At 38.1% G+C, this 24,390-nt stretch overlaps 2 protein-coding genes across 11 annotated transcripts in view; one reads left to right on the top strand and one right to left on the bottom strand.

The window, feature by feature from the left end:
* The window catches only part of LOC105477438 (crystallin beta-gamma domain containing 3), a 124,042-nt gene extending 104,243 nt beyond the window's left edge, over nt 1-19,799 (top strand). For both annotated transcript variants that reach the window (XM_011733937.3, XM_011733938.3), the window contains 5 exons: nt 8,484-8,623; nt 11,583-11,706; nt 15,962-16,120; nt 17,105-17,264; nt 18,047-19,799. In XM_011733937.3, the coding sequence (XP_011732239.2) occupies nt 8,484-8,623; nt 11,583-11,706; nt 15,962-16,120; nt 17,105-17,264; nt 18,047-18,135 (672 nt within the window). In that variant the 3' untranslated portion in view covers nt 18,136-19,799. The remainder of the gene's footprint in view (nt 1-8,483; nt 8,624-11,582; nt 11,707-15,961; nt 16,121-17,104; nt 17,265-18,046) is intronic.
* RIOX2 (ribosomal oxygenase 2) overlaps nt 16,635-24,390 on the bottom strand; it is a 39,008-nt gene continuing 31,252 nt past the window's right edge. For 8 of the 9 annotated variants that reach the window (XM_011733932.3, XM_011733933.3, XM_071092531.1 and 5 more), the window contains 3 exons: nt 22,135-22,223; nt 20,605-20,694; nt 16,635-20,152 (listed from right to left, as the gene is read on the bottom strand). In XM_011733932.3, the coding sequence (XP_011732234.2) occupies nt 19,994-20,152; nt 20,605-20,694; nt 22,135-22,223 (338 nt within the window). In that variant the 3' untranslated portion in view covers nt 16,635-19,993. Of the gene's footprint in view, nt 20,153-20,604; nt 20,695-22,134; nt 22,224-24,390 lie in introns of those variants that run through there. The other variant, XM_071092534.1, reaches the window with a different exon arrangement.

The raw sequence follows: 24,390 nt of genomic DNA, 5'->3' as shown, positions 1-24,390 counted from the left end.
ACCAACAGAGGATATAAATAGGCAGTTTATAGAAGAGGGAAAAATGGCTCAGGACGTCCAAAGGATGTTAACCCTCACTAGTGATCAAGGAAATACAAATTAAAACAATTATGAGTCACATTAGCTTACTCTAGCTACAGGCATTTTAAAATCTGAAAATACTAAGGTTTGTCTTAGTTGCAGGGAAGTAACATTATTCATATATAGCTAGTGGAAGAAGTGTTAATTACAATGGTGCGGGGAATAAGGATGTCTGTTGCAGCTATGATGGATGAAACAAACAATCACACATTCCTATAAGGGAATGAAATATAGTAGTTACAATGAATTGGAGAGCTACATGTATGAAGAGTCAAATTTCAAACACAGTAGGCAAGGAAAGCAGGCTACTAAAGATGTTACAGTAGAATACATTTTCTGTAAATGTTAAAAGCAAAAGATGCATAACCATTAATAGAAATAGAAAAACATGAGCTGAAAAGATTTACAACTTGAGCATAGTGGTCACCTCTCAGGGAGGTGGGAGTTTAAATTCATCTGTATTTGCTATGTTTTATTCATTTTAAAAATTTGATACAAATATAGTAAAATTAAAATGTAATACTTCTGGGTTTTAGGTACATGGTCATCTATGTTATTCTTTTTAAAATGAATCATAATTTTCTTAAAAGAGGAAAACAAACACCAGTAAGAAAGGTAAATCCGTATCGAAACTGACTTTCTAAACCAAATGAGAGAGGCTCTATGAGAAGGATTATAGTTTACTGGTGAAGAGTTTGGTTTGAGTGTCTTAGAGACCTTCTTGGTTCAAGTCCTGATTCTACCATTAGTAACTGTTAGATGAGTGACCCTTGGCATGTTTCTGACCACTCATTCTATGAGGCCAGCATCATTCTAATACCAAAACCTGACAGAAACACACGGAGAAACAAAACTTCAGACCCATATGCCTGATGAACAAAGATGCAAAAGTCCTCAACAAAGTACTAGCAAACTGAATCCAGCAGGACATCAAAGAGTTAATCCGCCACAATCAAGTAGGCCTTATTCCTGGGATGTAAAGTTGGTTCAATATATACAAATCAATAAATGTGATTTATTACACAAACAGAACTAAAAACAGAACCCACGTAATTATCTCAATAGATGCAGAAAAGGCTTTCAATAAAATTCAACATCGCTTCATGATAAAAACCCTCAACAAACTAGGCATTGAAGGAACATATCTCAAAATAATAAGAGACATATATGACAAGCCCATTGCCGGCATCACACCGAATGAGTAAAAGCTGGAAGCATTCCCTTAAAAACTGCGACAGGAGAAGGATACCCACTCTTACCTCTGCTGTTCAACATAGTACTGGAAGTCCTAGCCAGAACAAGCCCACAAGAGAAAGAAGTAAAAGGCAACCAAATAGGAAAAGAGGGAGTCAAGCTATCTCTCTTCACAAATGATATGATTCTATACTTAGAGAACTCCATAGTCTCTGCCCATAGGGTCCTAGATTTGATAATTAACTTCAGTAATATTTCAGGATACAAAATCAGTGTAGAAAAGTCAGTAGCATTTTTATACACCAGTAACATCCAAGCTGAGAGCCAAATCAAGAATACAATTCCATTCACAATAGACACAAAGAATAAAATATCTAGGTATACAGCTCACCAGGGAGGCGAAAGATCTCTACAATGAAAATTATAGGACACTGCTGAAAGGACTCAGAGACAACACAAACAAAGGGAAACACTCCATGTTCATAGATAGGAAGAATCAATGTCATTAAAATGGCCATACTGCCCAAAGCTATTTACAGATTCAATACTGTTACTACCAGAGTACCCACATTTTTTCACAGAATTAGAAAAAAGCTATTCTAAAATTCACATGGAACCAAAAATGAGCCCAAATAGCCAAGGCAACTCTAAGCAAAAAAAAAAAAACAAAGCTGGAGGCATCGTGCCACCGGATTTCAAACTATATTACAAGGCTACTGTAACCAAAATAGCATGATACTGGTACAAAAACAGACACACAGGCCAATGGAAAATGTTAGAGAACTCAGAAATAAAGCCTCACACCTACAAAAATTTGATCTTTGACAGAGTTGACAAGAATAAACAGTAGGGAAAGGACTCCCTGTTCAGTAAATAGTGCTGGAATAATTGGTTATCCATATGCATAATATTGAAACTGAACCCTTTGCTTTCACCATATGCAAGAAACAACTCAAGAGGGATTAAAGACTTAAATGTAAAACCTAAAACTGTAAAAAACCCTAGAAGAAAACCTAGGAAACACCATTCTGGACATGGGCCCTGGCAAAGATTCTATGAGGAAGCCTCCAAAAGGAATTACAACAAAAACAAAAATTGACAAATGGGACCTAATTAAACTAAAGTGCTTCTGCACAGCAAAAGAAACTATCAACAGAGTAAACAATCAGCAGAATGGGAGAAGACATTCACAAACTGTGCATTCAACAAAGGTCTAATATCCAGAATCTGTAAGGAACAAATCAACAAGCAAAAAACAACCCCATTAAAAAGTGGCCTACATGACATGAACAGACACTTCTCAAAAGAAGATATGCATATTGCCAACAAGCATATGAAAAAATGCTCAACATCCCTAATCAGTAGAGAGATGCAAATCAAATACACAGTGAGATACCATCTCATACAAGTCCAAATGGCTGTTATTAAAAAGTCAGCAAATAACAGATGCTAGTGAGATTGTGGAGAAAAGGGAATGTTTACACTGGTTGTGGGAATGTGCATTAGTTCCTCCGTTGTGGCAAGCAGTTTGGAGATTTCTCAAAGAACACAGAACTACCAGTTGACCTAACAATTCCATTACTGGGTATATACTCAAAGGAATATAAATCATTCTATCATAAAGACACATGCACATGTATATTCAGGGCAGCACTATTCACAATAGCAAAGACATGGAATCAACCTAGGTGCCCATCAGTGTTGGACTGGATAAAGAAAATGTGGTACATAGCCACCATGGAATACCACGCAGCCATAACAAAAGCAGAATATCATGTTCTTTGCAGCAACATGGATGCAGCTGGAGGCCATTATCTGAAGCGTATTAACACAAGAACAGAAAAACAAATATGTCATGTTTTCACTTATTAGTGGAAGATAAACATTAAATACACATGGACACTATGAAGGGAACAATAAACACCAGGGCCTGCTTGAGCAGAGAGGGTGGGAGGAGGGTGAGGATCGAAATGCTACCTTTTGGGTACTGTGCTCATTACCTGGGTGATGAAATAATCTATGCAGGAAACCCCTGTGACATGCAGTTTTCCATGTAACAACCCTGCACGGATACCCCAGAATAGAAAATAAAAGTTGGTAGAAAAAAAAAATGAGAAAATACAGTTCTACAATCCCTAAACTGAATGTATTTCGGGATTTATACTTTTTCAAATTTTAAACAGTAATATGATTCATGTATGGCCGATAAGGAAACACACCCAGCAGGGTTCTGGACTGCACCCCTAATTAAACATATTTCTATTCCTATAATGAAATTTATGCACAGCTACACAAACTGGGTAATATTATAAATAGACTTCAATTTATTCAGGTAGAGTTTTGTTGACTAGGAAAAAAATTTTGATTTTAAAGCTTTTTGGATTTCAGAACAATGAATAAGGTGTTGTGCATATATATCTATGGATAGATACAGATATAGGTATATAACTTAGAACAATAATTCCCAGCACATATTAAGTGCTATATATGTTAGTTTCTACTGTTACTGTCACTTAAATTATTTAAATTATTATTTTAGTTGATGGGATGAGGAGGAACAATGAGTTTTGTCTTTTTTCATATTGAAATTTTCATTTATACAATTTGGTCTAGTATTCTTTTTCTTTGACAACTACATCTTCCTTTTAGAAACTGTATCCTCTTTGCATGATTTAGACTTAATCCGGCAGGAATGTCCTGTTAACTGCTGACATCTAAGAAGAACCTTTAGCCACAAATGGTTGGCCAGCTTCTAAGTTAACGTGGACTACGGCCAAGACATTTGTAGAGCTCAAACTGTAATCAATTTTTTTTTTTTTTTATGGTTGGAAAGTTCGGATTACTGTGTCATCTTCAGTTTTAAAGATTTATTAATAGTTGATCTCTCTTCCTATTTTCATGTTAGGGAAATGTATCAGAAAAATGTGATTTTAAAATATTAATTGTTCTTCAATACCATTTATTTCCAAAAGATTATTAACCAACCCCCATCATCCTGCCCAGGTTAGCATTGTGTTGACTTTCCTAATCTTCCTAACCTTTAAATGCATTTATAATTCAAGTATACTTATAAATTAAATATTTAAATTAAAATGAAGTAGAAAAAAATCAAAGCTTCAAAACAATAGATCTTCTTAAATGTAAAATTTGATAGTTGGATCACATAATGATATCCTTTTGTTGTTGTTTAGGAGAGGTGGGATATTTTTCCACATTGGTTTATTAGCTGTGTCTCTTCTTTGGTTAATGCTATTGACTTACCTTCTTTGCCCATTTGTCCAATAGGTTTCTTAGAGTACCCTTACTAATTTATATAAGCTGTTAAAATGTTTCAGATATTTTCTGTCATCTTGTACAATGTTTTTCCTCAATATCCCTGCATCATTATTTTTAAAAACATAGAGGTTTACACATTTTTTGTTCCCTCCATCGAGCTTTTTATCTTTTCTTGAGATACACTTTTAGAGGTAGAATTGCTAGAATCAAGGGATTGAATTTAATGGCGTTTCAGTGACAATACCAGCCTTTTGAAAAATATCTTTGTAGGCATTCTGCAAAAGGAAGAGGAAAAATGTACCCAGGTCAGTTTTTCTTAGAATAATGCTTAGCATTTAGATTACTTTCTCATAATAGGCTTTTAGATTTTTTCCCCCTCTGGGATATAAAACAGTTAACATCATGTAACCAGTAAATGCCTTTGATGTAAATGTCTGTTGCTCTTACCCCAGCAAGCTCTTCTCTGAGGAGAGTGCTGCTGATTGTTGACTTGAAGCACTGGCCAGGCTCCTTGCCATCTGCTCCTCCTCACTAATCAGTAACTCAACAAGTAGATGTGTGTAAAAAGGGAAAGTGGAATACTTTCTAAAATCTTGAGGGTAAAGATGTTGAAAAAAATCCACCAATATAGTCAGGGTTGTGGATTTTTATTGTCTGCTTACTTTCAGTTAATTTTATAAACTGTTGGGATGCTTCCAATTTATTTTGCAGATAGCAGAAGAGGTGCCTAACCTTGCTTGTGGCCACTCAATAACTCAGTGATTAGAGATGAGTTTTTATTCCTGGTGCAGTCAGTGGTGTCTACTGAGGGAAAATCAATGCTCCTAGGTAGCTTTTCCATCTTAGCTTATGTTCTCACTGCACACAGCAATCGTAAGATTCTTTGCCAGTATCCTCTAACTCCTAAATCTGTACTGTCCAACACCATAGCACTAGCCACCTGTGGTTATTTAAATTAAATTTGATTCAGTCCCTTGGTCACACAAGCCACATGTGGCTAGTGGCTGCCATATTGAAGAGTCCAGATACATAACATTTCTATCACTGCGGGAACTTCTTCTGGAAGATGCTTTAAACTTTCCTTGATCAGCAGACAGTGTTGGCCACATAATGTAAAGAGAAATTTATTCACACATTTCCTGATTTTAAATGGAAATTTCTTAGCATCCTTTTTCTATCTTTCCTTTTATTTCAGAGGTGGAGTTCATCCTTTCCAAAGTGATATTTTTCCTCATGAACTGATGGGAAGCAATGGATTGTACCTCTCCCTCCTTCCCTGGAACATCCTTTTTGCCTTGCAGTATTCAGCTTCTCTCCATTTTACAAAGTATGCTCATAGGCCACTACCCCGTTTCCCTACTGCTCTTCACCAAATTTTTCTAATAGTCTGTACACCTATTATAGCCTATACAGTTTCTCACCAGTTACTCTTCAGCCCTTACAACCTAGATTTTAACTTAATTTCTGACATTGTGCTAAAACAGCAGTCATAGGGTTACCAGCTGCCTTCTGATTGTCAAACCCAGATAGCCTTATCTCAGTCACCTTCTTCCTCGACATGGAAATAATTTGATGCCATGGGGCAAGTCTTCCTTATAATTCTCTTCCTCCTTCACTTCTACAGTGTAAAGGGGTTCTGTTTTGGCTGTCTTCTCCTGATTCATTTGTTCAGTCACTTCCACCTCCCATGTTTCATCATCGCCCACCTGTGTATGACAGTGCAGTTCTAGTTTCCTTGCATTTCCATTTTCTCATCCATGGCTCTAGTTATTACCCACCTTCTGAGAATTCCCAAACGATGTCTGTAAACCTGGTCTTTTCCCAGAACTCAAGATCAAAAGGTCCAGTATATGCCGGACATCTCTCTTAAGATTATTCTGCCTCTATCTCAACATTAAGACATCTGGGCATGCTTTCCTCCTGGTTTCTTTATATATGACAGATTATACCAGCATGTCCCAAGCCGTGACTTTTCACATTTTTCCTCACTTACTGATTCCATTTGTTTGCCTTAGCTAGCATGTCTGTGTTATCACTGTGATATTAATAGTCTTCCTGGCCATCCCTTACTCCTAACCTTCCCCCTAACCCATTTCAGGTCTGAGTCTATTTTTCTCTGACCTCATATATTCCACCAGTACTGGTGCCATTACTTCCATTCTCTCTATTCTTCACTCATGCTGTTGTTAGACAGATTTCCTGAAGACCATTAAAAAATGCATATACACAACGCAAACGTGTAATAATTACCAACTTAAAATTAATAATACCAATTTAAAATAAATATTCCCATGGTTCAAAAGTCAAAATGTACCAAAAGGCACTTAGTGAAAAACTTTGCTCCCACTTGTGTCCTTTATCTTCTCTTATGCAGTCTTCCCAACAGGTAGCCATGGTTACCGGTTTATTTTTTAGAAAAATTTTAATGTGTGTACAAGCGCATATATATGTATGTGCACAGAAATTTTCCTTTTCTGCAAATGTTAATATATGAAATATGCTTTTCATACTATCCTTTGTGTTTATTTCTAAAGAATATATCTTGGTGATCTTTCATAAAGAGCTCCTTATTCTTTTTTTACAGCTGTATAAGATTCTTCTGTGTATGTACCATAATTTATGTAACCAGTCCTCTCTTGATGGGCATTTAAATCATTCCCCACCCTTCACTGTTCCAAACACTGCTGCAAAGAAAAACTCTTTGATAAGTCATTCTTCTCTTATGCAAGTATAAGCAGGTCCCTTGTGAGGATCACTGTGAGAGCCTGTTATTTTCTGCCTGTTCATTTACTGTTCTTTGACCCTCCACTGCCCCTGCTGCTAGTGCTTTGCTTCTTATGTACCGAGTTGCAGTTGCTTCAGCCCACTCATAGTCCTTAGTTCAGAAGCCTTCAAGGACTGTCCGTTGGGAATAGATCTGTCTCTGTCCTGTCAGTGTGGGAGGAGAAGCAAGCAGTGCAATTCACTATAACAAACTGTGGGAGCACTTGCCGCTGTTTCCTGTTGGGCTGACTTGCCGTTCCCCCAACATGTTCCATGTGTTTCTGTTGCCTTGCTTTGCAGAGTGTTTTCCCTCTGTTCACCATCTTCTTTCCAGATCCACTGAATCCTTTGAAACTGAGCTCACAAGCCACCACATCCATGAAGCTTGGTTCCTGTTCCCTTCTGCTAAAAATAATGTAGCTTTCTACTGAGGACTCTAACACAGCATATCTTTTTCTGCGCTGGATTACAGTATGTGCAGTTCTAATTTAGCTACTCATTAGTAATTCCCCAGACACAAGGATAGATGGTGCCTTGTTTTGTCATCCCCCCAAAAGTCTCTTAACATGGTGTCTTGCATACACTAATGAATGAAAAAGCAATATTCAGTATATTCTTGTCTGACATGATGGGTTCAAGAAATACTTTTAATGCAGAAATCACCACCATTCTTGTGCATTTCAGCTATTTTTTTAAATTAAAAATGCCTTTATTCTTCCTCCTAGGATATTTTGAAGAGTTTACCGTCACAAAGTCTTACATTCCTAGTGACTGCTCCTGTGACCTCCTAGAAATGAGGGTGCCATTCCATTCCATATTTATTCTGTTGCCAGCTAAAAGCACTGGCAGAACTAATTATGGTCCATATTACAGTACCACAAGACCTTAATCTGTGATTTGGAATCATGGGTCTCTTTATTATAGCTGTTTTTATTATGAGATTGATTGCTTTTCTGATAACTTGAATTGTAATTTACAAAAAAGTGAATAAAAATTATTAATAAAATCTAATCTTTCCAGTGCAGTTTTGACTACAGCAACCTTAGCGAGTAAAGCAGTCAATTCCATGCATTTAAGAATACAATGGATCCAGGGTACCCTGTGTTCAGACTGGGATGTCACTGAGATATGGCCACTCCTATGGTGATGACTTCTTTCTCTGCTAATAGGTTTTTGAAGAACCCTCCATCAGCCTCTTTGCTCTGGAGCATTGTGAGGGAAGAGAGTTACATCTAGAAGAGGCTGTGAACTCTGTGCTGAACAAGGACCTGCACTTCTACACCCAGTCTGTGTGGGTAAAAAGTGGACTGTAAGTATGGGAGAAAGGCTTGGTCTGGTTCAGTCAGTGTTTTAAGGCAGAGTTGCACAGTTGCAAACCAGGTCCACTGTGTAGCAGTATGCATTCAAGTGGTCTTGAGGAAGAGCCTTTTGGGAGAGAAGGGCTACCACAGGGTCACAGCATGTATCGTAGAGTAGATCAATCAGATGACTTTACCCAGTTGAACTGACTTTCTTTTCAGAAGAAATTTCAATATCCCAGCAACTTTGGTTAAGACAGTTTCCTGCTTAAGGCAAGTGACTGCTGGCCAGACGAAGTGCGGTGTTGTTTTTTAATAGCTGTGTATTCTAGAGCAGTTCCCTCTGGGGTACTCACTTGCCTGAGGACTACACTGGTTGGCCTAGCCTGCCTACCAGTATTGTTGTTCATTTAGGTTATCAGTCAGTCCGGGTAGATCCAGGGGCCTGTGCTTTTACAAATTACAAAGCTGCCTTTAAGAAAAAATTAAAAATTATGATAGAAATATTAGATATGAATGTGAACATTTAGGACAGAAATAGTGAGAAGTCTGCAAGTGAGGGGCCTTGAAGTTAAAGCTCTATTTGCTTCCTGGAAAATCTGCCTCTGAAGCCATTTCTGAAGAGTCCGGCATATAAACCAGTCCCCGCTCCTGCACTGTTAGTGTTCTGGTAGCAAAAGTCGGCTAAAACACACATCGCTCTTGACGGTTAATTAAAAAGTGGCTTTAAACGTTTGTCTATGACTTCGAAATTATGTGATAATCAACTTTGCGGGTTTAAAGAGAAAGCCAATAATATAATAGGTGGAGTTGAAAATTTAGCAAACTATTACAATAAGTGGCTTTTATATTATATACATGTATAATAGCTTCAATTTTCTTCTGTAAAACATTTTAAATGGTTTGATGTTTATTCACACAAATTGATTCTATCTAAGCATAAGATGCCAATATATTATTTAACAATTAACTAAATTTTACATCCCTGTGATAGAGGTCTTTCACAACATTTTAATCCATTTCTTTCCTTTACATTTCTGAGTGAAATTGATATTTGACTCACTTCTGAAAATTTCTCACTTCATTTTTTTCTGGAACACTGGTGCCATTTTATCTTGACATTCTTATTTCTTCTCTTTGGCTTGTTAACCACCTACTCTCACTATTCCAAATTCTCTTTAAAAAGAATTTGAATATGGAGTAAGGAACAGGGAAGGCTGCCTAAGGATTTTCCTAGGTTACAGAACACTACTTAATGTACAGCCAGCTTCCCTTAGTGGCAAGTTGGGTTTGTTTTGTTTTAATCCCCATGCTGTGCCACATCTTTGATCTGTGATGATGTCAGCCATGCTTAAATGTACCATCCCACACAGTTTTCCAACTGTAGAATTCATTTAAATCAATACATAATTAGGTACATTTTCCTAAAATCTTACCTAGATTTTATAACTGAAACTTCCCTGCCTGTTTAAATCTGCGGCGGGAGAGGTGGCCAAGCCTGTCTGTGGTCATGCTGACCTGCCTCTGCACCAGTCTGATTGATCAGATTTCTGTAGGAAGGAGGGGTCAGGAATGGGCTATCCATTTCGTTCATCTCTCCAGAATCTGGCCAGGTCTGATCTTGGTTGTGGGGAGCAAGGAGGACTTTTATTAGTGGTGGTCAGGTTAAGTCAGTCATCCCTACCCAAGCTTTCATAGTTGTAATACATCAAGCTTTCCTCAGCTCTTCGCTTCTCCCCACAACTTACGCACAAGTTGATATCTTTTCCTGCATTACCTGAAGCACAAGTCCTTAAGGAATATTGCACTTTGTAAGTTTTAGAAGTTTTTCTCTGGAAAATCGAGGGGCTGAAGTTGCTGCCATAGCAGCACAAGCAACCCTCTGTAGCTTGCATCCTAAGCCCTGGATGACCCTGTTCCTGAGCTCTGGTCCATCTGATAAGCAGGCTGCCTTGCCTGTTGCTGGTGCTCTTTGCCTCATCCACAAGGCTTTACATCCCTTGGTGCAAGCCAGGACAAACCCTGCCATGATTCCAGGTTCTTTAGCAAAATAAAGCAAGGCAGCCATCTCATCCTCCACATGCTTTCTTAAAGCACTGTGTACACTGACCTTGAGTCCTGCTGAGAATTTCAGGTCCTGTTAGTGACTCTGGCACATTCTCTTTAGTCATCAAGCTTAGTAATCTAATCACCTCAAGTGGTGCTCGGAAGACTTTTTCTGTATAGAGCCAGATAGCCTTCAGTTTGTGGGTCATTTGTCTGTGTCATAACTACTGAAGTTGCTATGGTAGTGCAAGAGCAGCCGTAGCCAGTCCTTAAAGCAGTGGGCATGACTGTGTTCCACTAAATCAGTCTTGAGACTCCAGACCCCAGACTTGAGACTCCAGTGTACTTTTACACACTTTAATGCCACCAGAGTTGAAGGCAAGGGTCTGGGGGAGGATTCTCAAAGGAGGTAGGCCTTGAAGAAAGAGGGTGATGGGGAACTTCTGTGAACAATTCTAAGTAGTCTTGGTGGCTTTGGGGAAGCTGTGGAGGGAGGAGTGGAAGAAGCTATGTCTGGAGAGTTCACTGGAGCCACACCTAGAGGCAGAGGCCCTGAAGGACACGTGATGTGACTCTAGGGCAGGAGTGTGTTTTTCTGCTGGTTAGGAGGTTATGGTCTGCCTTTGAATGTTAAAATGCTATGACAATGTTATCAAAGGAATATAGGATTTCAGAGATGGAGGAAACCTTGCATTCATTTTGGAAGAAAGGAAACCAGCATTGTAACTGGAACCCAAATCTTCTGAGTCTAGGCCAGTGGGCTTTCTCCTACACCTCCCTGATTTTTGTTAGGAAAAAATGTGGTTTTAAAAATCTGCAAACCTAGAAGTTTATGAACGCTATAAGGCAAAGTGCAGATACTTTTGATGAGGGATTGCTTTTTTGTTTTGAAGTACACTACTATTTTCTTTTGTGTTCTCATAGATGGATAGCTTATGAAGGATCCAATTTCTTGGGAAGGCAAATCCTACTCAGGCCTAATGAGATCCCAAACTGGACAGCATTCAGCAGATGGAAGACAATTGGTTCCCTCCGTCCTATGAAGCAGGTAAGGAGAAAAGAACTGTAAGATTCCAAATAGCTTGCTTTTGTGGTAGAAATGTCATAAACCACAACATCTGAAATAATAATCATTTAATTTAGTTTGACATTTACATAGTAGGGGGAGTGAATTAGGATGCAGATATCTTGTACATTTTAACCAATTTGTAAGACTGTATCTAAAGTCAACATTGGATTTCAGTTTTCAGTCCAAAGCCTCATTGGCCATGTTCACTTTTCGTGGAAAACTAAGATATCATAAGTTCTGTGGCAAACCTTGGTAACAGGAATGAACTTTGATACTGTACTAGTTTTAATTTCTAAGCATTTGGATATTCCCTTCCCTACTTATATAATACTCAGGAGGGATCCTGGCAATTTAATTAAAATAAGTATTTATTGCACACCTACTGCTTGTCAGTCTTCTGTTCAAAAGCTTCCCACTGCACTCAGAATACAATCTACCCCCTACCCCACGTTGCTCCTCCAACCTCATCTCTCACATGGCTGTGTCACAGGCATCTAAGTACAGAGTGCTTTCCCACTAAGACTTTTAACATGGGCTGCACCCTCTGTGTAGTGTTCTTCCCTCATTCTTTGACTAGTCATCCCTGTAAATTCTACTTAAGTGTCAGGTCCTCAAGAATGCCTCCCCCACCTTCCCTCCCAATCTACATTAGATCATAAAAGACCTGGGGGTGCTTTTTCTATCAAAACACTGTATGCCGTTTATAACCCTAGCATTAGAGTTGGATTGGGGTCTCTCCCACCCTGCAGAAAACCCTGTGAAGTCAAGGACTGTGCATGTTTTGCTCATTGTTCTACCCCTAGTGCCTGAAACAATGTCTGGAATATTGTAAGAGCGGAGGAACTATTTGTTTAATGAAGGAATGAATATATCAGTGGATGGACCGATGATATTATGCAAAGTATAATGGAAAATATAAAGATAGATGTGATTTCTGCCATTATTATTAAAGCTTACATTTTTGTTGGGTAAAACATGTCCAACTCAAAGCAGTAACATAAAAATGCAAAACAATGCATAATTATCCAAAAGCCACAGGCAGTCCCTGGTTCAGAGAAAGGAAGTATCAACATGTTTAGGAGTAGGAGGGAGGTTTCATGGAAGGTGGAAAACCCAAGTGAAACTGTCAGGGGTGTGACGGCCCGTGGATATGGCATTAGTACCTCTCTCTAATCTCTTTAGAACACTATATTGCTTGAATCCAACAACAGTCCTTTGAGGTAGGAATTATTCCCATCTTCTAGTTGGAATAATAAGGCTCTGAGAGAATAAGGCTCCAACTGGAAAATGGGGATAATGATTCCTACCTGTGACAATAGAAGCACATTGACGAAAGTCATCCAAGTGTCAGAACCAGGATTTGAACCCAAATCTACGCTTTAAAATCTGTGTTCCGAAGCAACCACACTCTACGTTCCGTCAGCCTAAGATGAGCACTTAGAGAGTACCACCTATTTCAGGCACTGAGCTGAATACAGCCTAGTGGGTCTAAATGCTGAGGCTCTGATGTTCTGACCTGACACTTATTTAACCCTCACTTAAGTGTTAAATAAATGGTAACCAATAAAATATTAACCTAATTTATCTTCTCTCACCCTCTTCACATGCACACGTGCACACACACCATGCTTATCCCACCACTCATGAGTTCTGTTGGTTCGAATCCTGGCTCTGTCATTTGTAAGCAATGCAGCTTGGTGAGTCACTTCATTTCTTGGCACTTCAGGTTTCTCACTGGTGAAGCAATGATCACATTGCTTACATCTCATTGCTGTGACGGTTGAGTAAGATAATGTGTATGAACAGTCTGATATGGCTCTGGCTCATATTACTATGGTAACATACTGATTTTGAAAGTGTTTTTTTTTATTGTTCACAATGTCCCTTGAGATGCTCTTTTGAGGGATACTGAAACATTAGTGGCTTTCCTGGCAGAGTGTGTGGTACAGGATCTCATGACCTTTACATCTTGCTTATTCCCCACTCCTATCATGTGGAACAGGAAGTAAGCCCACTGAAAAGCCATCGGAAAAAGCAAAGTAGAGATAGGAATTCAGTTTAGCTTTTACTAACTACATCATAATGCTGACCCTCTGTTAGACATTTTAGTAGCTAAGTTCAACACTGAAAATATGTTCCTCATTTTTTAATGGTGGTTCCTTGTTGGGGAAGGATGTCCCTGCCTATTGCTCAGGATTCTCTGGTAAAGGAGAGAACAGCCACCTCTACTTTTACAAGGAAGTTGTTTTTTTTTTTTTTTAACAAGAATAGTATGCTGTTTTCTTTCATTGTGCTTTAGGAGCTACCCGATTCCTCTTCTGATTAAACATTTAATTTCAAAATAATATTTTAATAGATTATTTTTCCTGTTGTTTATTTAGGTCACAGTTTTGAAATCCAACAAAGGAATTTGAGTTTCTAAAATAGTAGTGTGTGGGTCACATTTAAATTTGTGGTAAGGTTGTTGGTACTGCTTTAGTTCATATTCTCGTTTAGAAATTCAGGACTAATTAAAATGTGATCCTCTTTGAGGCTGGGAATTAGGAAGTCACTAAGGTACTTATAATGTATATCAGTGTTTTTAAGTATAATTACAGAGGAGTCAGACTACAAATGTGTAATAAGGGTAATTAGTACCTTGCTTGAGTTAATTTATTAAAACTGTGATGTTTGGTCCTAAAGTAATTGGAATTCTGTCATCTGTGAAGGTCACGCCTGTTTTCTTATATGTACAAGGTAATGAAAATGTAATAAAGATATACTGAAGCCTCAAGAATTAATAATTGCAGTGGGAGATCAGGCTGAATTATAGACATTTAAGTACACTACTGTTGCGTTGTTAATGTTGGAAGTAGGGATTTGAAACATTTAAAACATTTTGCCAAGCAGAGATCTTGTTCACCTGCTTTAAATGGCCAGATAATTTGCCCTTCTATTGCCTTAAGTGCTGAGAATGTGTATTTCCTTAGGAAGGCTTAATTACCAAAATTCAGTTGGCTTCATGTTGATCTATCAAGTTTCAAAAATAGTAGACTGTTCATTGGTGCTCTTACCATATTACCTATTGCATTTACCTAAGCACTTATGTTTCTTAGCATGAAAGTGCTCTCAAGTAAGAGACCATTTGTTATTACTAAGCCAGGGTCCTAACTGGGATGGTAATGAGATGAACCAAAGGTGGGGATGTTGGGTGTCATGTATCTTATTACATTAAGCCTGGAGGCCTAAGTCATAGGGCTGAAATAATGGTTTCTGTTGTGCTTCGATTATGTCCCCTGCCTTTCATTGTCTTACACGGCCACCTTTGGAATTCGTCTCTTCTTCCCTGTGCCTAAGAGCAACTAGTGCATTTCAACGTAGGTCTGAGAGCATCCTAGTTAAGAGGAACCTGGCTTCTTTGTATCTGTGTTCACCTTATTTGTAAAACTAGGGTCATAATTGTACTTTCTTAATAGGTTTTTGTGGTTATTCTGAAAAATAACAATGGCACAGAATGCATTTAGCATGCTGCTTACACATACTACATGTTCAATAAATATTAGCTATTCTCCTTAGAGGCAAGTCCCAGGTTTAATATTTTAAAACTTTTTATATGTATCTTAAAACTTCCAGGCCAAGGGGACGAAGTCCTTTGTTACACAATTTTTGAGTACCTCAGTATAGTCATTAAACATACATGGTCTCTACTTTTGAAGAAATAAAGGTCTTATGTAAACAAGTAATCACAGCTACTAGGGCCCTCAGCTGTCTGGGTTTTTCAAGACATCCCAGGGCCAACTTAATGGCATTTAGTCATAGCTCCACAGTATGTCTGATTGTCTTTCTGAAGTTGTTACAAAATCCTTGTAGGTAATACCTTACCCTTATTCTAACCCGCCTACCTCCCTCAGCATAGCTGGGACACGCTAGTTATTGAATGAAACTCATCAAGTCCCTAATTCTTTACCACCTCACTCCTTGCCACATGGAATTCTAGTGAAAGAAACTTTTACTTTATGCTGTTCAAAAGGGCCCTTTTCACAAAGTGTAATAGAGACTGTACAATTTAAGCTTTGTGCTCCATGGCCTACGGATTTACCATATTTATTTATGCAGATTTACTAAAGGGAATAAGAGTGAAACTGATATAACTAAGATAGTTACCTCCCACTTTCCCTCCCAGCTTTCCTCCTCTGGAATTATTCACTTCCAGATTCAAAAGGTTATTTCTAAATGGCTGTTTCTCCTGTCATAGCCTGCAGTGTACATCAGAATAAAGAACCGTGCCCAGGATGAATATCTGACAGTCACTGGAAATCTAGCAGACACCAGGGCAACATCTGTGTGCATTTCTCCTTATAGTGGAAAGGATACTCAGATCTGGCACTACTGCCGAGGACTCTTTAAATCCAAGGTAAGCAATCCTACTGATACAGTACGCCACTTTCTGGCCTTAGTTTTTTGTTTTGAAAACTAGAATCTTGTCAAATCAACTGGCATGATAAAACAGTGCAACTTCTTAGAAACAGGTGTTGATTATAAAAATACTGCCATATATTACTAAAACATTTATATAAAATTGACTTAATTTTTTGATCTAGATAATCCAGTTTCAATTTTTAAGTAAACACAAAGGTTATCACATACTATGGATATACCTAAGTGATTTTTTATTTACAACCAATGGTATAAGTCACCAGATCTAAGCTGGACAATGCGCTTTTGCAAGACGTTCCTTACTTGATGGCCCAGATAAAATCAGCTATGTCTGATTCTAAATAGGTTGAAACCCTTTCACTTTCAAAGTATACAAAAGAAGCAGTAGAAAAAGAAAGCTGTTATTGGAAGAAGCTTAGAAAATAAAATTTAGGGTTGTTCTTTTCTATGACCCTCCCATTATGTTTAATGCATTGGCAATAGAACACTAGTTTTAAAACATTCAAACTGTGTTTTATTGTATCACCAATGGATTATCTTCTTTTTTTCATGCTTCAAAAATGAAAAACATTTAAAAGTAATTATTTTCTGGATATCTTTAGCCCATCATGCAATGTTTTCGTAAGAAAACCAAGTTCAGCATAATACATTTTAAGTAAACAAGGGTTTAACATTTAATTCCAATTCAGCAAATCTTTATTGAACATCTGTGTCAGACGTAGACATCCTATTAAAAACAAGTACCTCTATTTCAGTTGGTTTATTTCTGTACCATTTCCTACCCACAGCCATAAAGAAGACATTAAAAAAGGCTTACTGAAATTATACTATATAGTATTTTTTTTAGACAAGACATACATACTTCAGGTCTATGATTTGTTTACCTAAGAGAAAAGGGACCTAATTCAACTTACTTTAGCAAACACAGTACTGCCAATTAATCATTTCTTAACCCTTTTAGGCCAGTGATACATGTCTTGATGTGATTGGTGGCCGGGACACACCTGGAGCTAAAGTAGCTCTATGGACTGAACATGGGCAATTCAGGCAGAAGTGGAGACTGAATCAAAATGGAACTATCAGCTCTTATCTCAGTGATCAACTTGTCCTTGATGTTAAAGGTGGGCCTTTATAAAATGATACCCAATGTTGGGTCCCTGGATATTAGTTTCAGTTCCACATCTCCTCATTTTGGGTAAAGGACATCCTTATGTATAAGAGAAATGTTACATCATTTAAAATTATGCTTGAAAAAAAGTTAAGACAGGCAGTTATACAAACAAAACAATTAGCAGAAAAAGCCAAACAACAAAGCTTAGGGTTTTTGTTCATTAGTACAGTTGTAAAACTTGCATTTGCTACATGAACTCAGAACAGTTCTAAATTCGAAGCACCATAAACCCATGAATATCATCTGTTTCTTAGAAACATCTCCAGCTTTTCGCCAGGAATTGCCATGGTCCTTCAAACACTCAGCTCTAATTTATGGTAGGTCTCAATTAACCTTGTTTTTGAATTCAGCAAGGTCAGGGCCAGTATTATTCATGGCTGTTGCTTTAATTGGGTTAGTCAGTTTTGTTAGTGTAGAAACAAAAACACAGTACCTGACATTCAGCCAGAGTTCTCTCAGAGCACTCTGTTGTAAAGAATCGCATTGTTAAGGCATGCCGCTTACACAATCATGTATTATACCTTTTAGTATTTCAATTTGAGTCATAATAAGGTCCAATTTGAGGTGAATAATGGCTAAGCCTGTTCAGACTCAGCTTCCCATTTCAGACTTCTTTGTAAATGACACATTAATCCACTGAAATGGTGAGCTGAACAGAAGCTTGTGAAAATTGTGAAATTGCTAAGCACCTGCCTGAACAAATAATCTTTTCTTTTGGAATTTCTATTTTAGGAGGAAATTATTGTGACAAGACTCATGTAATTGTAAATCAGCCCCTGGAGGGAGAAGAAACACAGAAATGGGACATTGAAATATTATGAGAGAAGCAACATCCCTAGAAAGAGTGAAGGAGGAGGAAACTCACATCTGTCATTGTCTCGTAGACATGGAAAGGAAGCTACTATCCTCACACTCCTGGATCACTGAGCAGAATGAACATTCTCTCCAACCTCTGAGACTATCGCTCTTAACCATGGAAAAGCTCAAAATATTCTTGCCATTACTCAGTGTTCCTATAAAGAAAATATTATGATGTCTGGCAAAGGTTCTATTCCTGATCTCCAGCTGTGGTGAGCAAGTTTCCTGAAGTGTTTATTTTCTCTCCTATCCACCAAACGTGAATCCTATTCCTGATGGCCTGTTATTGGACACTGGTGATGCTGTTATCCTGTAGTATTTATTAATATCCTACCTAGATGCTTGTATGAGTACAAAGCATAAGGGAACAGATTCCTATAGGTCAAGTCATACTTTTGCAAACAGATGAGTAATTTTTTAGCAACATCTGAAAATATATATTAAACTTTCCTAGATAAACTTTAAGGTTTCTATACTGAGACTTTTATAACACACCTCATAAGTATTTATTTTTACTTGTAACTAACCCCAGGCAGGGACATCAGCTTTGTTAGGAATAAGGCACAAGTAGTAAAGTATTTTCTGTAGCTATTGTTTCCTCAGTCCTTCAAACTAGAACAGTACAAATAACCTATGACCAAACTTGCACTCTTACATGTTAACCAAGACATCCCTTTAGGTGACAAGACTCTACAACAGTGGTTACCTGTCTCCATGCTGACACTTCATCCTAGATTTAAGGAGAGGCAATTTTTTTTTTTTTTTTTGCCTCAAGTGAAGAGAAATTTCAAATGTCCAAATTAAAACAAAGTAGCATTTGAACCTTGACCTTACCATCTTTTTAAATAAATGTGGAGTTGATTTCTCTACTAAATAATAGAAGCCTCACTTCTTCACTCCCATGGTAAGTAACTTTTATTTAAGTAAACTCAGGCAGGAAATCACCTTTGACTTGGCTTCCAGTAGTCATTACCACCTTTTACTGCACAATTCACAAGCGTTTTTTTCCTGCTGAATGGGATTGAGACTTACATTAAGACAACTTTTCCTTTTATCCCCAACTTTTTGCCAGAAAGCAGAAAAATGCTCTATTTTTATAAAGATTAAATTCTCTGGTGATATTTTAAAAAATATCAACCTATATGCACTTTAGAATGTAAAATAACAGTGAGTATTTTAAACTCGAAGACCCACTATTTTGAGTATTTTTTATAGACTTAGTTTTTCCATGTAAATACTGGGTTTTTTCCTCCCTCAATTTCAGGCTTTTCTCCATCTTTTAAGCAGCCTCTGTAACTCCCTTTTGTCCACAGGTGTTGTGTGCCTCTCATTGTGGGGGAGTATTATTTAATAAAATTTATGTTACAGGATAACTTTTAGTGGGCATGGGCTTGTCTATACACAAAGGTATGTATATTTTCATTGTAAAAAAACAATTTAAAATTTTTTCTTATTTTAATTGTTGGAAATTTTTCTAGAGCCAAAGCAGCTCTTTAAAGAAGTTGTTTCTTCCAAAGAACAAAGCCAGGTTAATGACATTCAATTCTAAATGATACATTGGAATTGTGCCTTTTCTACCACACTGGATTAAATAAACTTGTCAAAATATGGTTTTTTCATTTTCTGAGACACTTGATAATTTGCTGTTCTTTCATGTGCCCCTGTTAGTACACTTGGCCAAATGACCACCTATAATAGGGAGGTCTCATGTTAATAGATACGCAGGTAAGGAAACTTGAGTTCATCCTCTCCTCGGCTCAGGTCTTTGCTTTTCTTTTAATATGTGCATATAAAATAGTAGCATTTGATTCGGCAAAGGCACTAGACTACTTGAATCAAACATTCTGTCCAGAGGGATAATACCAGGCTTTCCCTTTCCTCATCTGTAGTAAGTTTCAGGTCCTTGACAGAAATAGTGGAACTGTTCCAAATTTGCTTCAGTGCATCCAAATGTGACAAAGGAAAGCGAAGTCCATGAGACTGAAAAAGGATACATTAATTAGTCAAAAATATGTATACTACTTATGTCACTGAAGTGGCATTTTCCTGTAAATTTATTCTCAATACATTATTTTTGATACCCTTCATGAGTATTTTAGATATGCTACAATTAGATAACATAAAAGATGCCAACTTCTATATAAAAGGGATCCTAATTTATGTAGTAAGTGATATTAGTAATTTGAAATGCTTTACATTATACCATTCCTATAAGGCTACAGGTCCCAGCTAGTAAGCTTTAAAACTGGTGTGCATGTATCACAGAAATGTCTGACTTAATCATTCCCATGAAGGAGCTCTGTGAGTAGTGCAAAATGGTAAGTCCACAGTGCAGCCATAAAAAGCATATTACCTATAAATCAAAAATAATCCATTCTTCCCAACCACCACCCAAGGCACAGGATAGGCATTTGTTTTCAGTTGGAACAAACCTCTGTTTCCTCCTCATTCCCCATCATGTGTGTCTCTCTCCTATTCTTTAAGGAATGATAGATGTATACCATCTTTTCTTGAGCTTCATCCTTTGGGAAAAAAATAAATGCATTAGGCCATCAACAACACAACACTGAGGATGTCAGTGCTAGAAAGGTTTTCCAATAGGTCAACATCAAGAAAAATCTTAAAAGCCTTGGTGTTCAAGTGAAATTTACTGAAAACTGTAAAGAATCCTTTTGGCAAAAAGTGATGGGTGTGTGCATCCACACAATGTCTACACTTCATTAGTCACCACAGGTTACTATTTGTATGTGGCAATAAGTTGTTAAAACAGCTGGAGTGCCACCTGGAAGAGCATCCTCAGGATTTAATGAAAAAGCAATGATTTATGTATCAACTTACCAATGACATGCTCAGTTTTTTAAATCATACCTGCACTGTCTTTTTTGGAATCAAAAACATCTGACATTCCTAGGTATAAACTGACAATTTATGAACATCATGAAGTCATTAACTCCTGAGAAATACCAGCTGTGTGATCTATAAAAAACTCCATTTCAATTACAGTACCCTTCCACATGGTCCCTATCTCCTTTCACCCCCCATCTTACACAGTGCAGTTTATCGTCTCTTCCACAGCCTTTAGTCATTCTTTGTCACCTCTTAGATAAGGGCAAAAAAATCTTAGCCTAGCATACAATGTCTCAAACTGACTGGTTATCAGAATCACTGTTTTTTTTTTAGACAAGGATGTAGGAATGTGTACTTTTGATTCCAAAAAGACAGTGCAGGTAGGATTTAAAAAACTGAGCATTCCAAGTCTGGCCCTGACGGCTGGAAAATCTGGTTATTGAGACATGTTGAGAACCCCTCTTATCCCCCTTGATCATTCATAGGATAGCTCCTCAGAGAGCTGATTAGGAGGAATGGGGAAAAGCCATATGGTATGAGATGGTTCTTAGGACTGTACAGGGAGCTCTATGAAAACATAAATCCAAAGGCTCCAAGACCAGATGAAACTCAGGAATTTATAATTTTAAAAAGCTTTCCAATCGACTCCATGATCAGTTAGCCAGTTTGGGGAATCACTGGGCTAGGAAGCAAAGTTACAGAATATAGACTTTGTTGTCCATGATCTACAGGATAGAGTTTAAGTAGATGCAATAGCCACAAAACCACATAGAGAGACAGATGTGCACAGTGTGGAGGACTGGGGCTGGGAAACTCATGAATGAGGTCTGTGGCTGTCCAAGCAGGAACAGTAAGGCCTGAAGTAGGATGGGAAGCAAAGACTAGACATCAGTCACCACATAAAGGGAATGAAGGAATGTTCTGTGAGGATGAGGGCAGGAAAATATGGAATTGGAACTGTGAGATTTGGTCATCATCTGACCTGAAGAAATGGCATTAAACTGAATGCAGGTGGATTCCTAAAGATGGGCAGAGACCAGCGGTTAATCTGATAACCGAGGCCTCTGATGAAAAACACCCTGAGAAGAGAGGAAATCTCCCTCTTGGATACTCACAGATTGATCCTGATCTGGCAGTACTGTGAGGACAATGTGGTCTTTAAACTGCAGTCTCACTACACTGTCCAACCTCGGTAACCTTCCACCTAGAAAACCCCAAAGAGAGAAAGCTGACCTTCAAAAAAGGAAACAGGCAGATTCAAACTTGCTTACAGACATAGGAAACACATTTACTAACAATTTACAGGTGAATCCAAACATGGCATACACTCCAACTGGACTTTGCTTACCCCAACATTGTACTGATATTATAGTTCACATCGTTATGGAGCTCATTCTTACAGTAAAGACAGACATAGAATTAGATAAATACCAATGTAAGTTTATAAGTACAATAAATAGACAAAAATAATACCATCGAAGTACACACACATAAGTATCACAGCACATAAGGCTGTGGTGCTTTCTGCACAGAACACTCACTCCTCCAGTTTCCTCTACAAGCTTCTTGCTCAACATGTGGACTCTGGAAGGACGACCTGAGTTCAAAATTGCACTATTCCACCAATTATTAGGTGTGTGACCCTGGTCAATTATTCAGTCTATGTAAGTCAAGCATAGTATCCTATAAAAGCCATCTAATAAAGTCCACAGAAAAAATTTTTTTTTTTCCAAATTGGATTTAACTTAGTGGAACAATACAAAATAAAAACAGACTAGCCTTACAGGGTCATCTGTGTGGGGAAAGATTTGTGAGGGATCATCACTTTATTGAATATAATGGCTAAGGAAAACACTGAAGTAATCTGGGCCATAAGCTGGTGCGTAAGCAAACTGTTCTGCTAAAGATTAAACCATGTGCTTGTAAAACATTTGCTATTTTGAATAGATACAATCAAAAACAAATTCTAAGCTTCCTCCAAAGACTATAATAAAAATGTATACAGAATCAGTGTTGGAAGGGACCTTATAGATTATCTCAGTGGTTCTCTCTTGGTCATAAATAAGAGTTTTATAAAAGTTAGTAAGAAATACTCTTTTCACTCAACCCTGAGAAAGAACAGTAGCCAAAAAGCTGGCCTGGCAGTCACAGCTAGGTCTTGGTGTTCCCCTGTTGAACACAGGCAGTTCCACAGAATGCTAACAGCAGAGATCACTCTGTGACCGTGATAGGTGAAGACAAAACACCATCGCACCATCGCTCCATACATACTCATGTCTAAACTCAGGCAAGAACATATTCCAAACCACAACACTGACCAAACGTCCCCCTACTCTGGCTAATCAGTGACCACGTCTGCTTTACCACTGATAACTTCAGCCTCATACATCCCTCCTCCTACCTACCAGGTAACATTTAGGAGACTTAATCCTAGAATCCCTTCCATTTCCTGACAACATCCAATCCAGAGCAAAGCCCTGCTTCCTTGAACCCTCTCCAAAATCACCTTACACCTGAGTCCTACAAATCTTTTCTAACACCCTTTTACTGAGATGCCCTGCAGTCCCCAATGCTGTGTGGTCTTCCCACTGCACCAAGTCAATAAATCCAATTTGGTCTGAATTCAGGAGTATGTTCTTGGTGGTCTTTGCTATAGGACATTGACATCATCCATCTGGAAGTCATCAATGACATCATCCATCCAGAAGTATGTTATATCAATTGCAGGCTAAATCTGTCATAAATTAGGCACCTGTACCTTGGAGAAGGCTGACAATAATCTTGGACATTTCTTGAATCTCACTGGCTGATGGCACCCATTTTACCTATGCTATGATTTGGATGTTTGTGCCATCCAAATCTCATGTTCAAATTTGATCCCCAGTATGGAGGTGCAGCCTAAGGGGAGGTGTTTGGGTCACATTGCGGGGAGCAGATCCCTCATGAATAGATTAATTCCCTAGGGTCGGGGGCGGTGAGTGAGTTCTTGTTCCGTTAGTTCCCATGACAGCTGGTGTTAAAAAGAGCCTGGCACTTATCCTCGCTCTTGCTTCCTCTCTCACCATGTGTTCTGCAAATGCCGGCTCCCTTTCTCCTTCCACTGTGAGTGGCCTGAGGTTTTCTCCAAATGCAGATACCAGCACCATGCTTCTTGTACAGCCTGCAGACCATGAGCCAAATAAACTTCTTTTCTATATAAATTACCCAGCCTCACGTATTCCTTTAAGCAACACAAACAAAGACAACCCATCCCTGACTTAATTCCAACAAGATTATTTCAATGTTCAAATTTTTAAAACTTCCTGAAGACTATGAATACCAGAGTACCTATAAATATACATATTTCTCACCCAAAAGGACAGGGCTCTTAT

This window comes from Macaca nemestrina, chromosome 2 (genome assembly GCF_043159975.1).
Source record: "Macaca nemestrina isolate mMacNem1 chromosome 2, mMacNem.hap1, whole genome shotgun sequence".
Taxonomy (NCBI): domain Eukaryota; kingdom Metazoa; phylum Chordata; class Mammalia; order Primates; family Cercopithecidae; genus Macaca; species Macaca nemestrina.
This window is presented reverse-complemented; position numbering and strand designations above follow the sequence as displayed.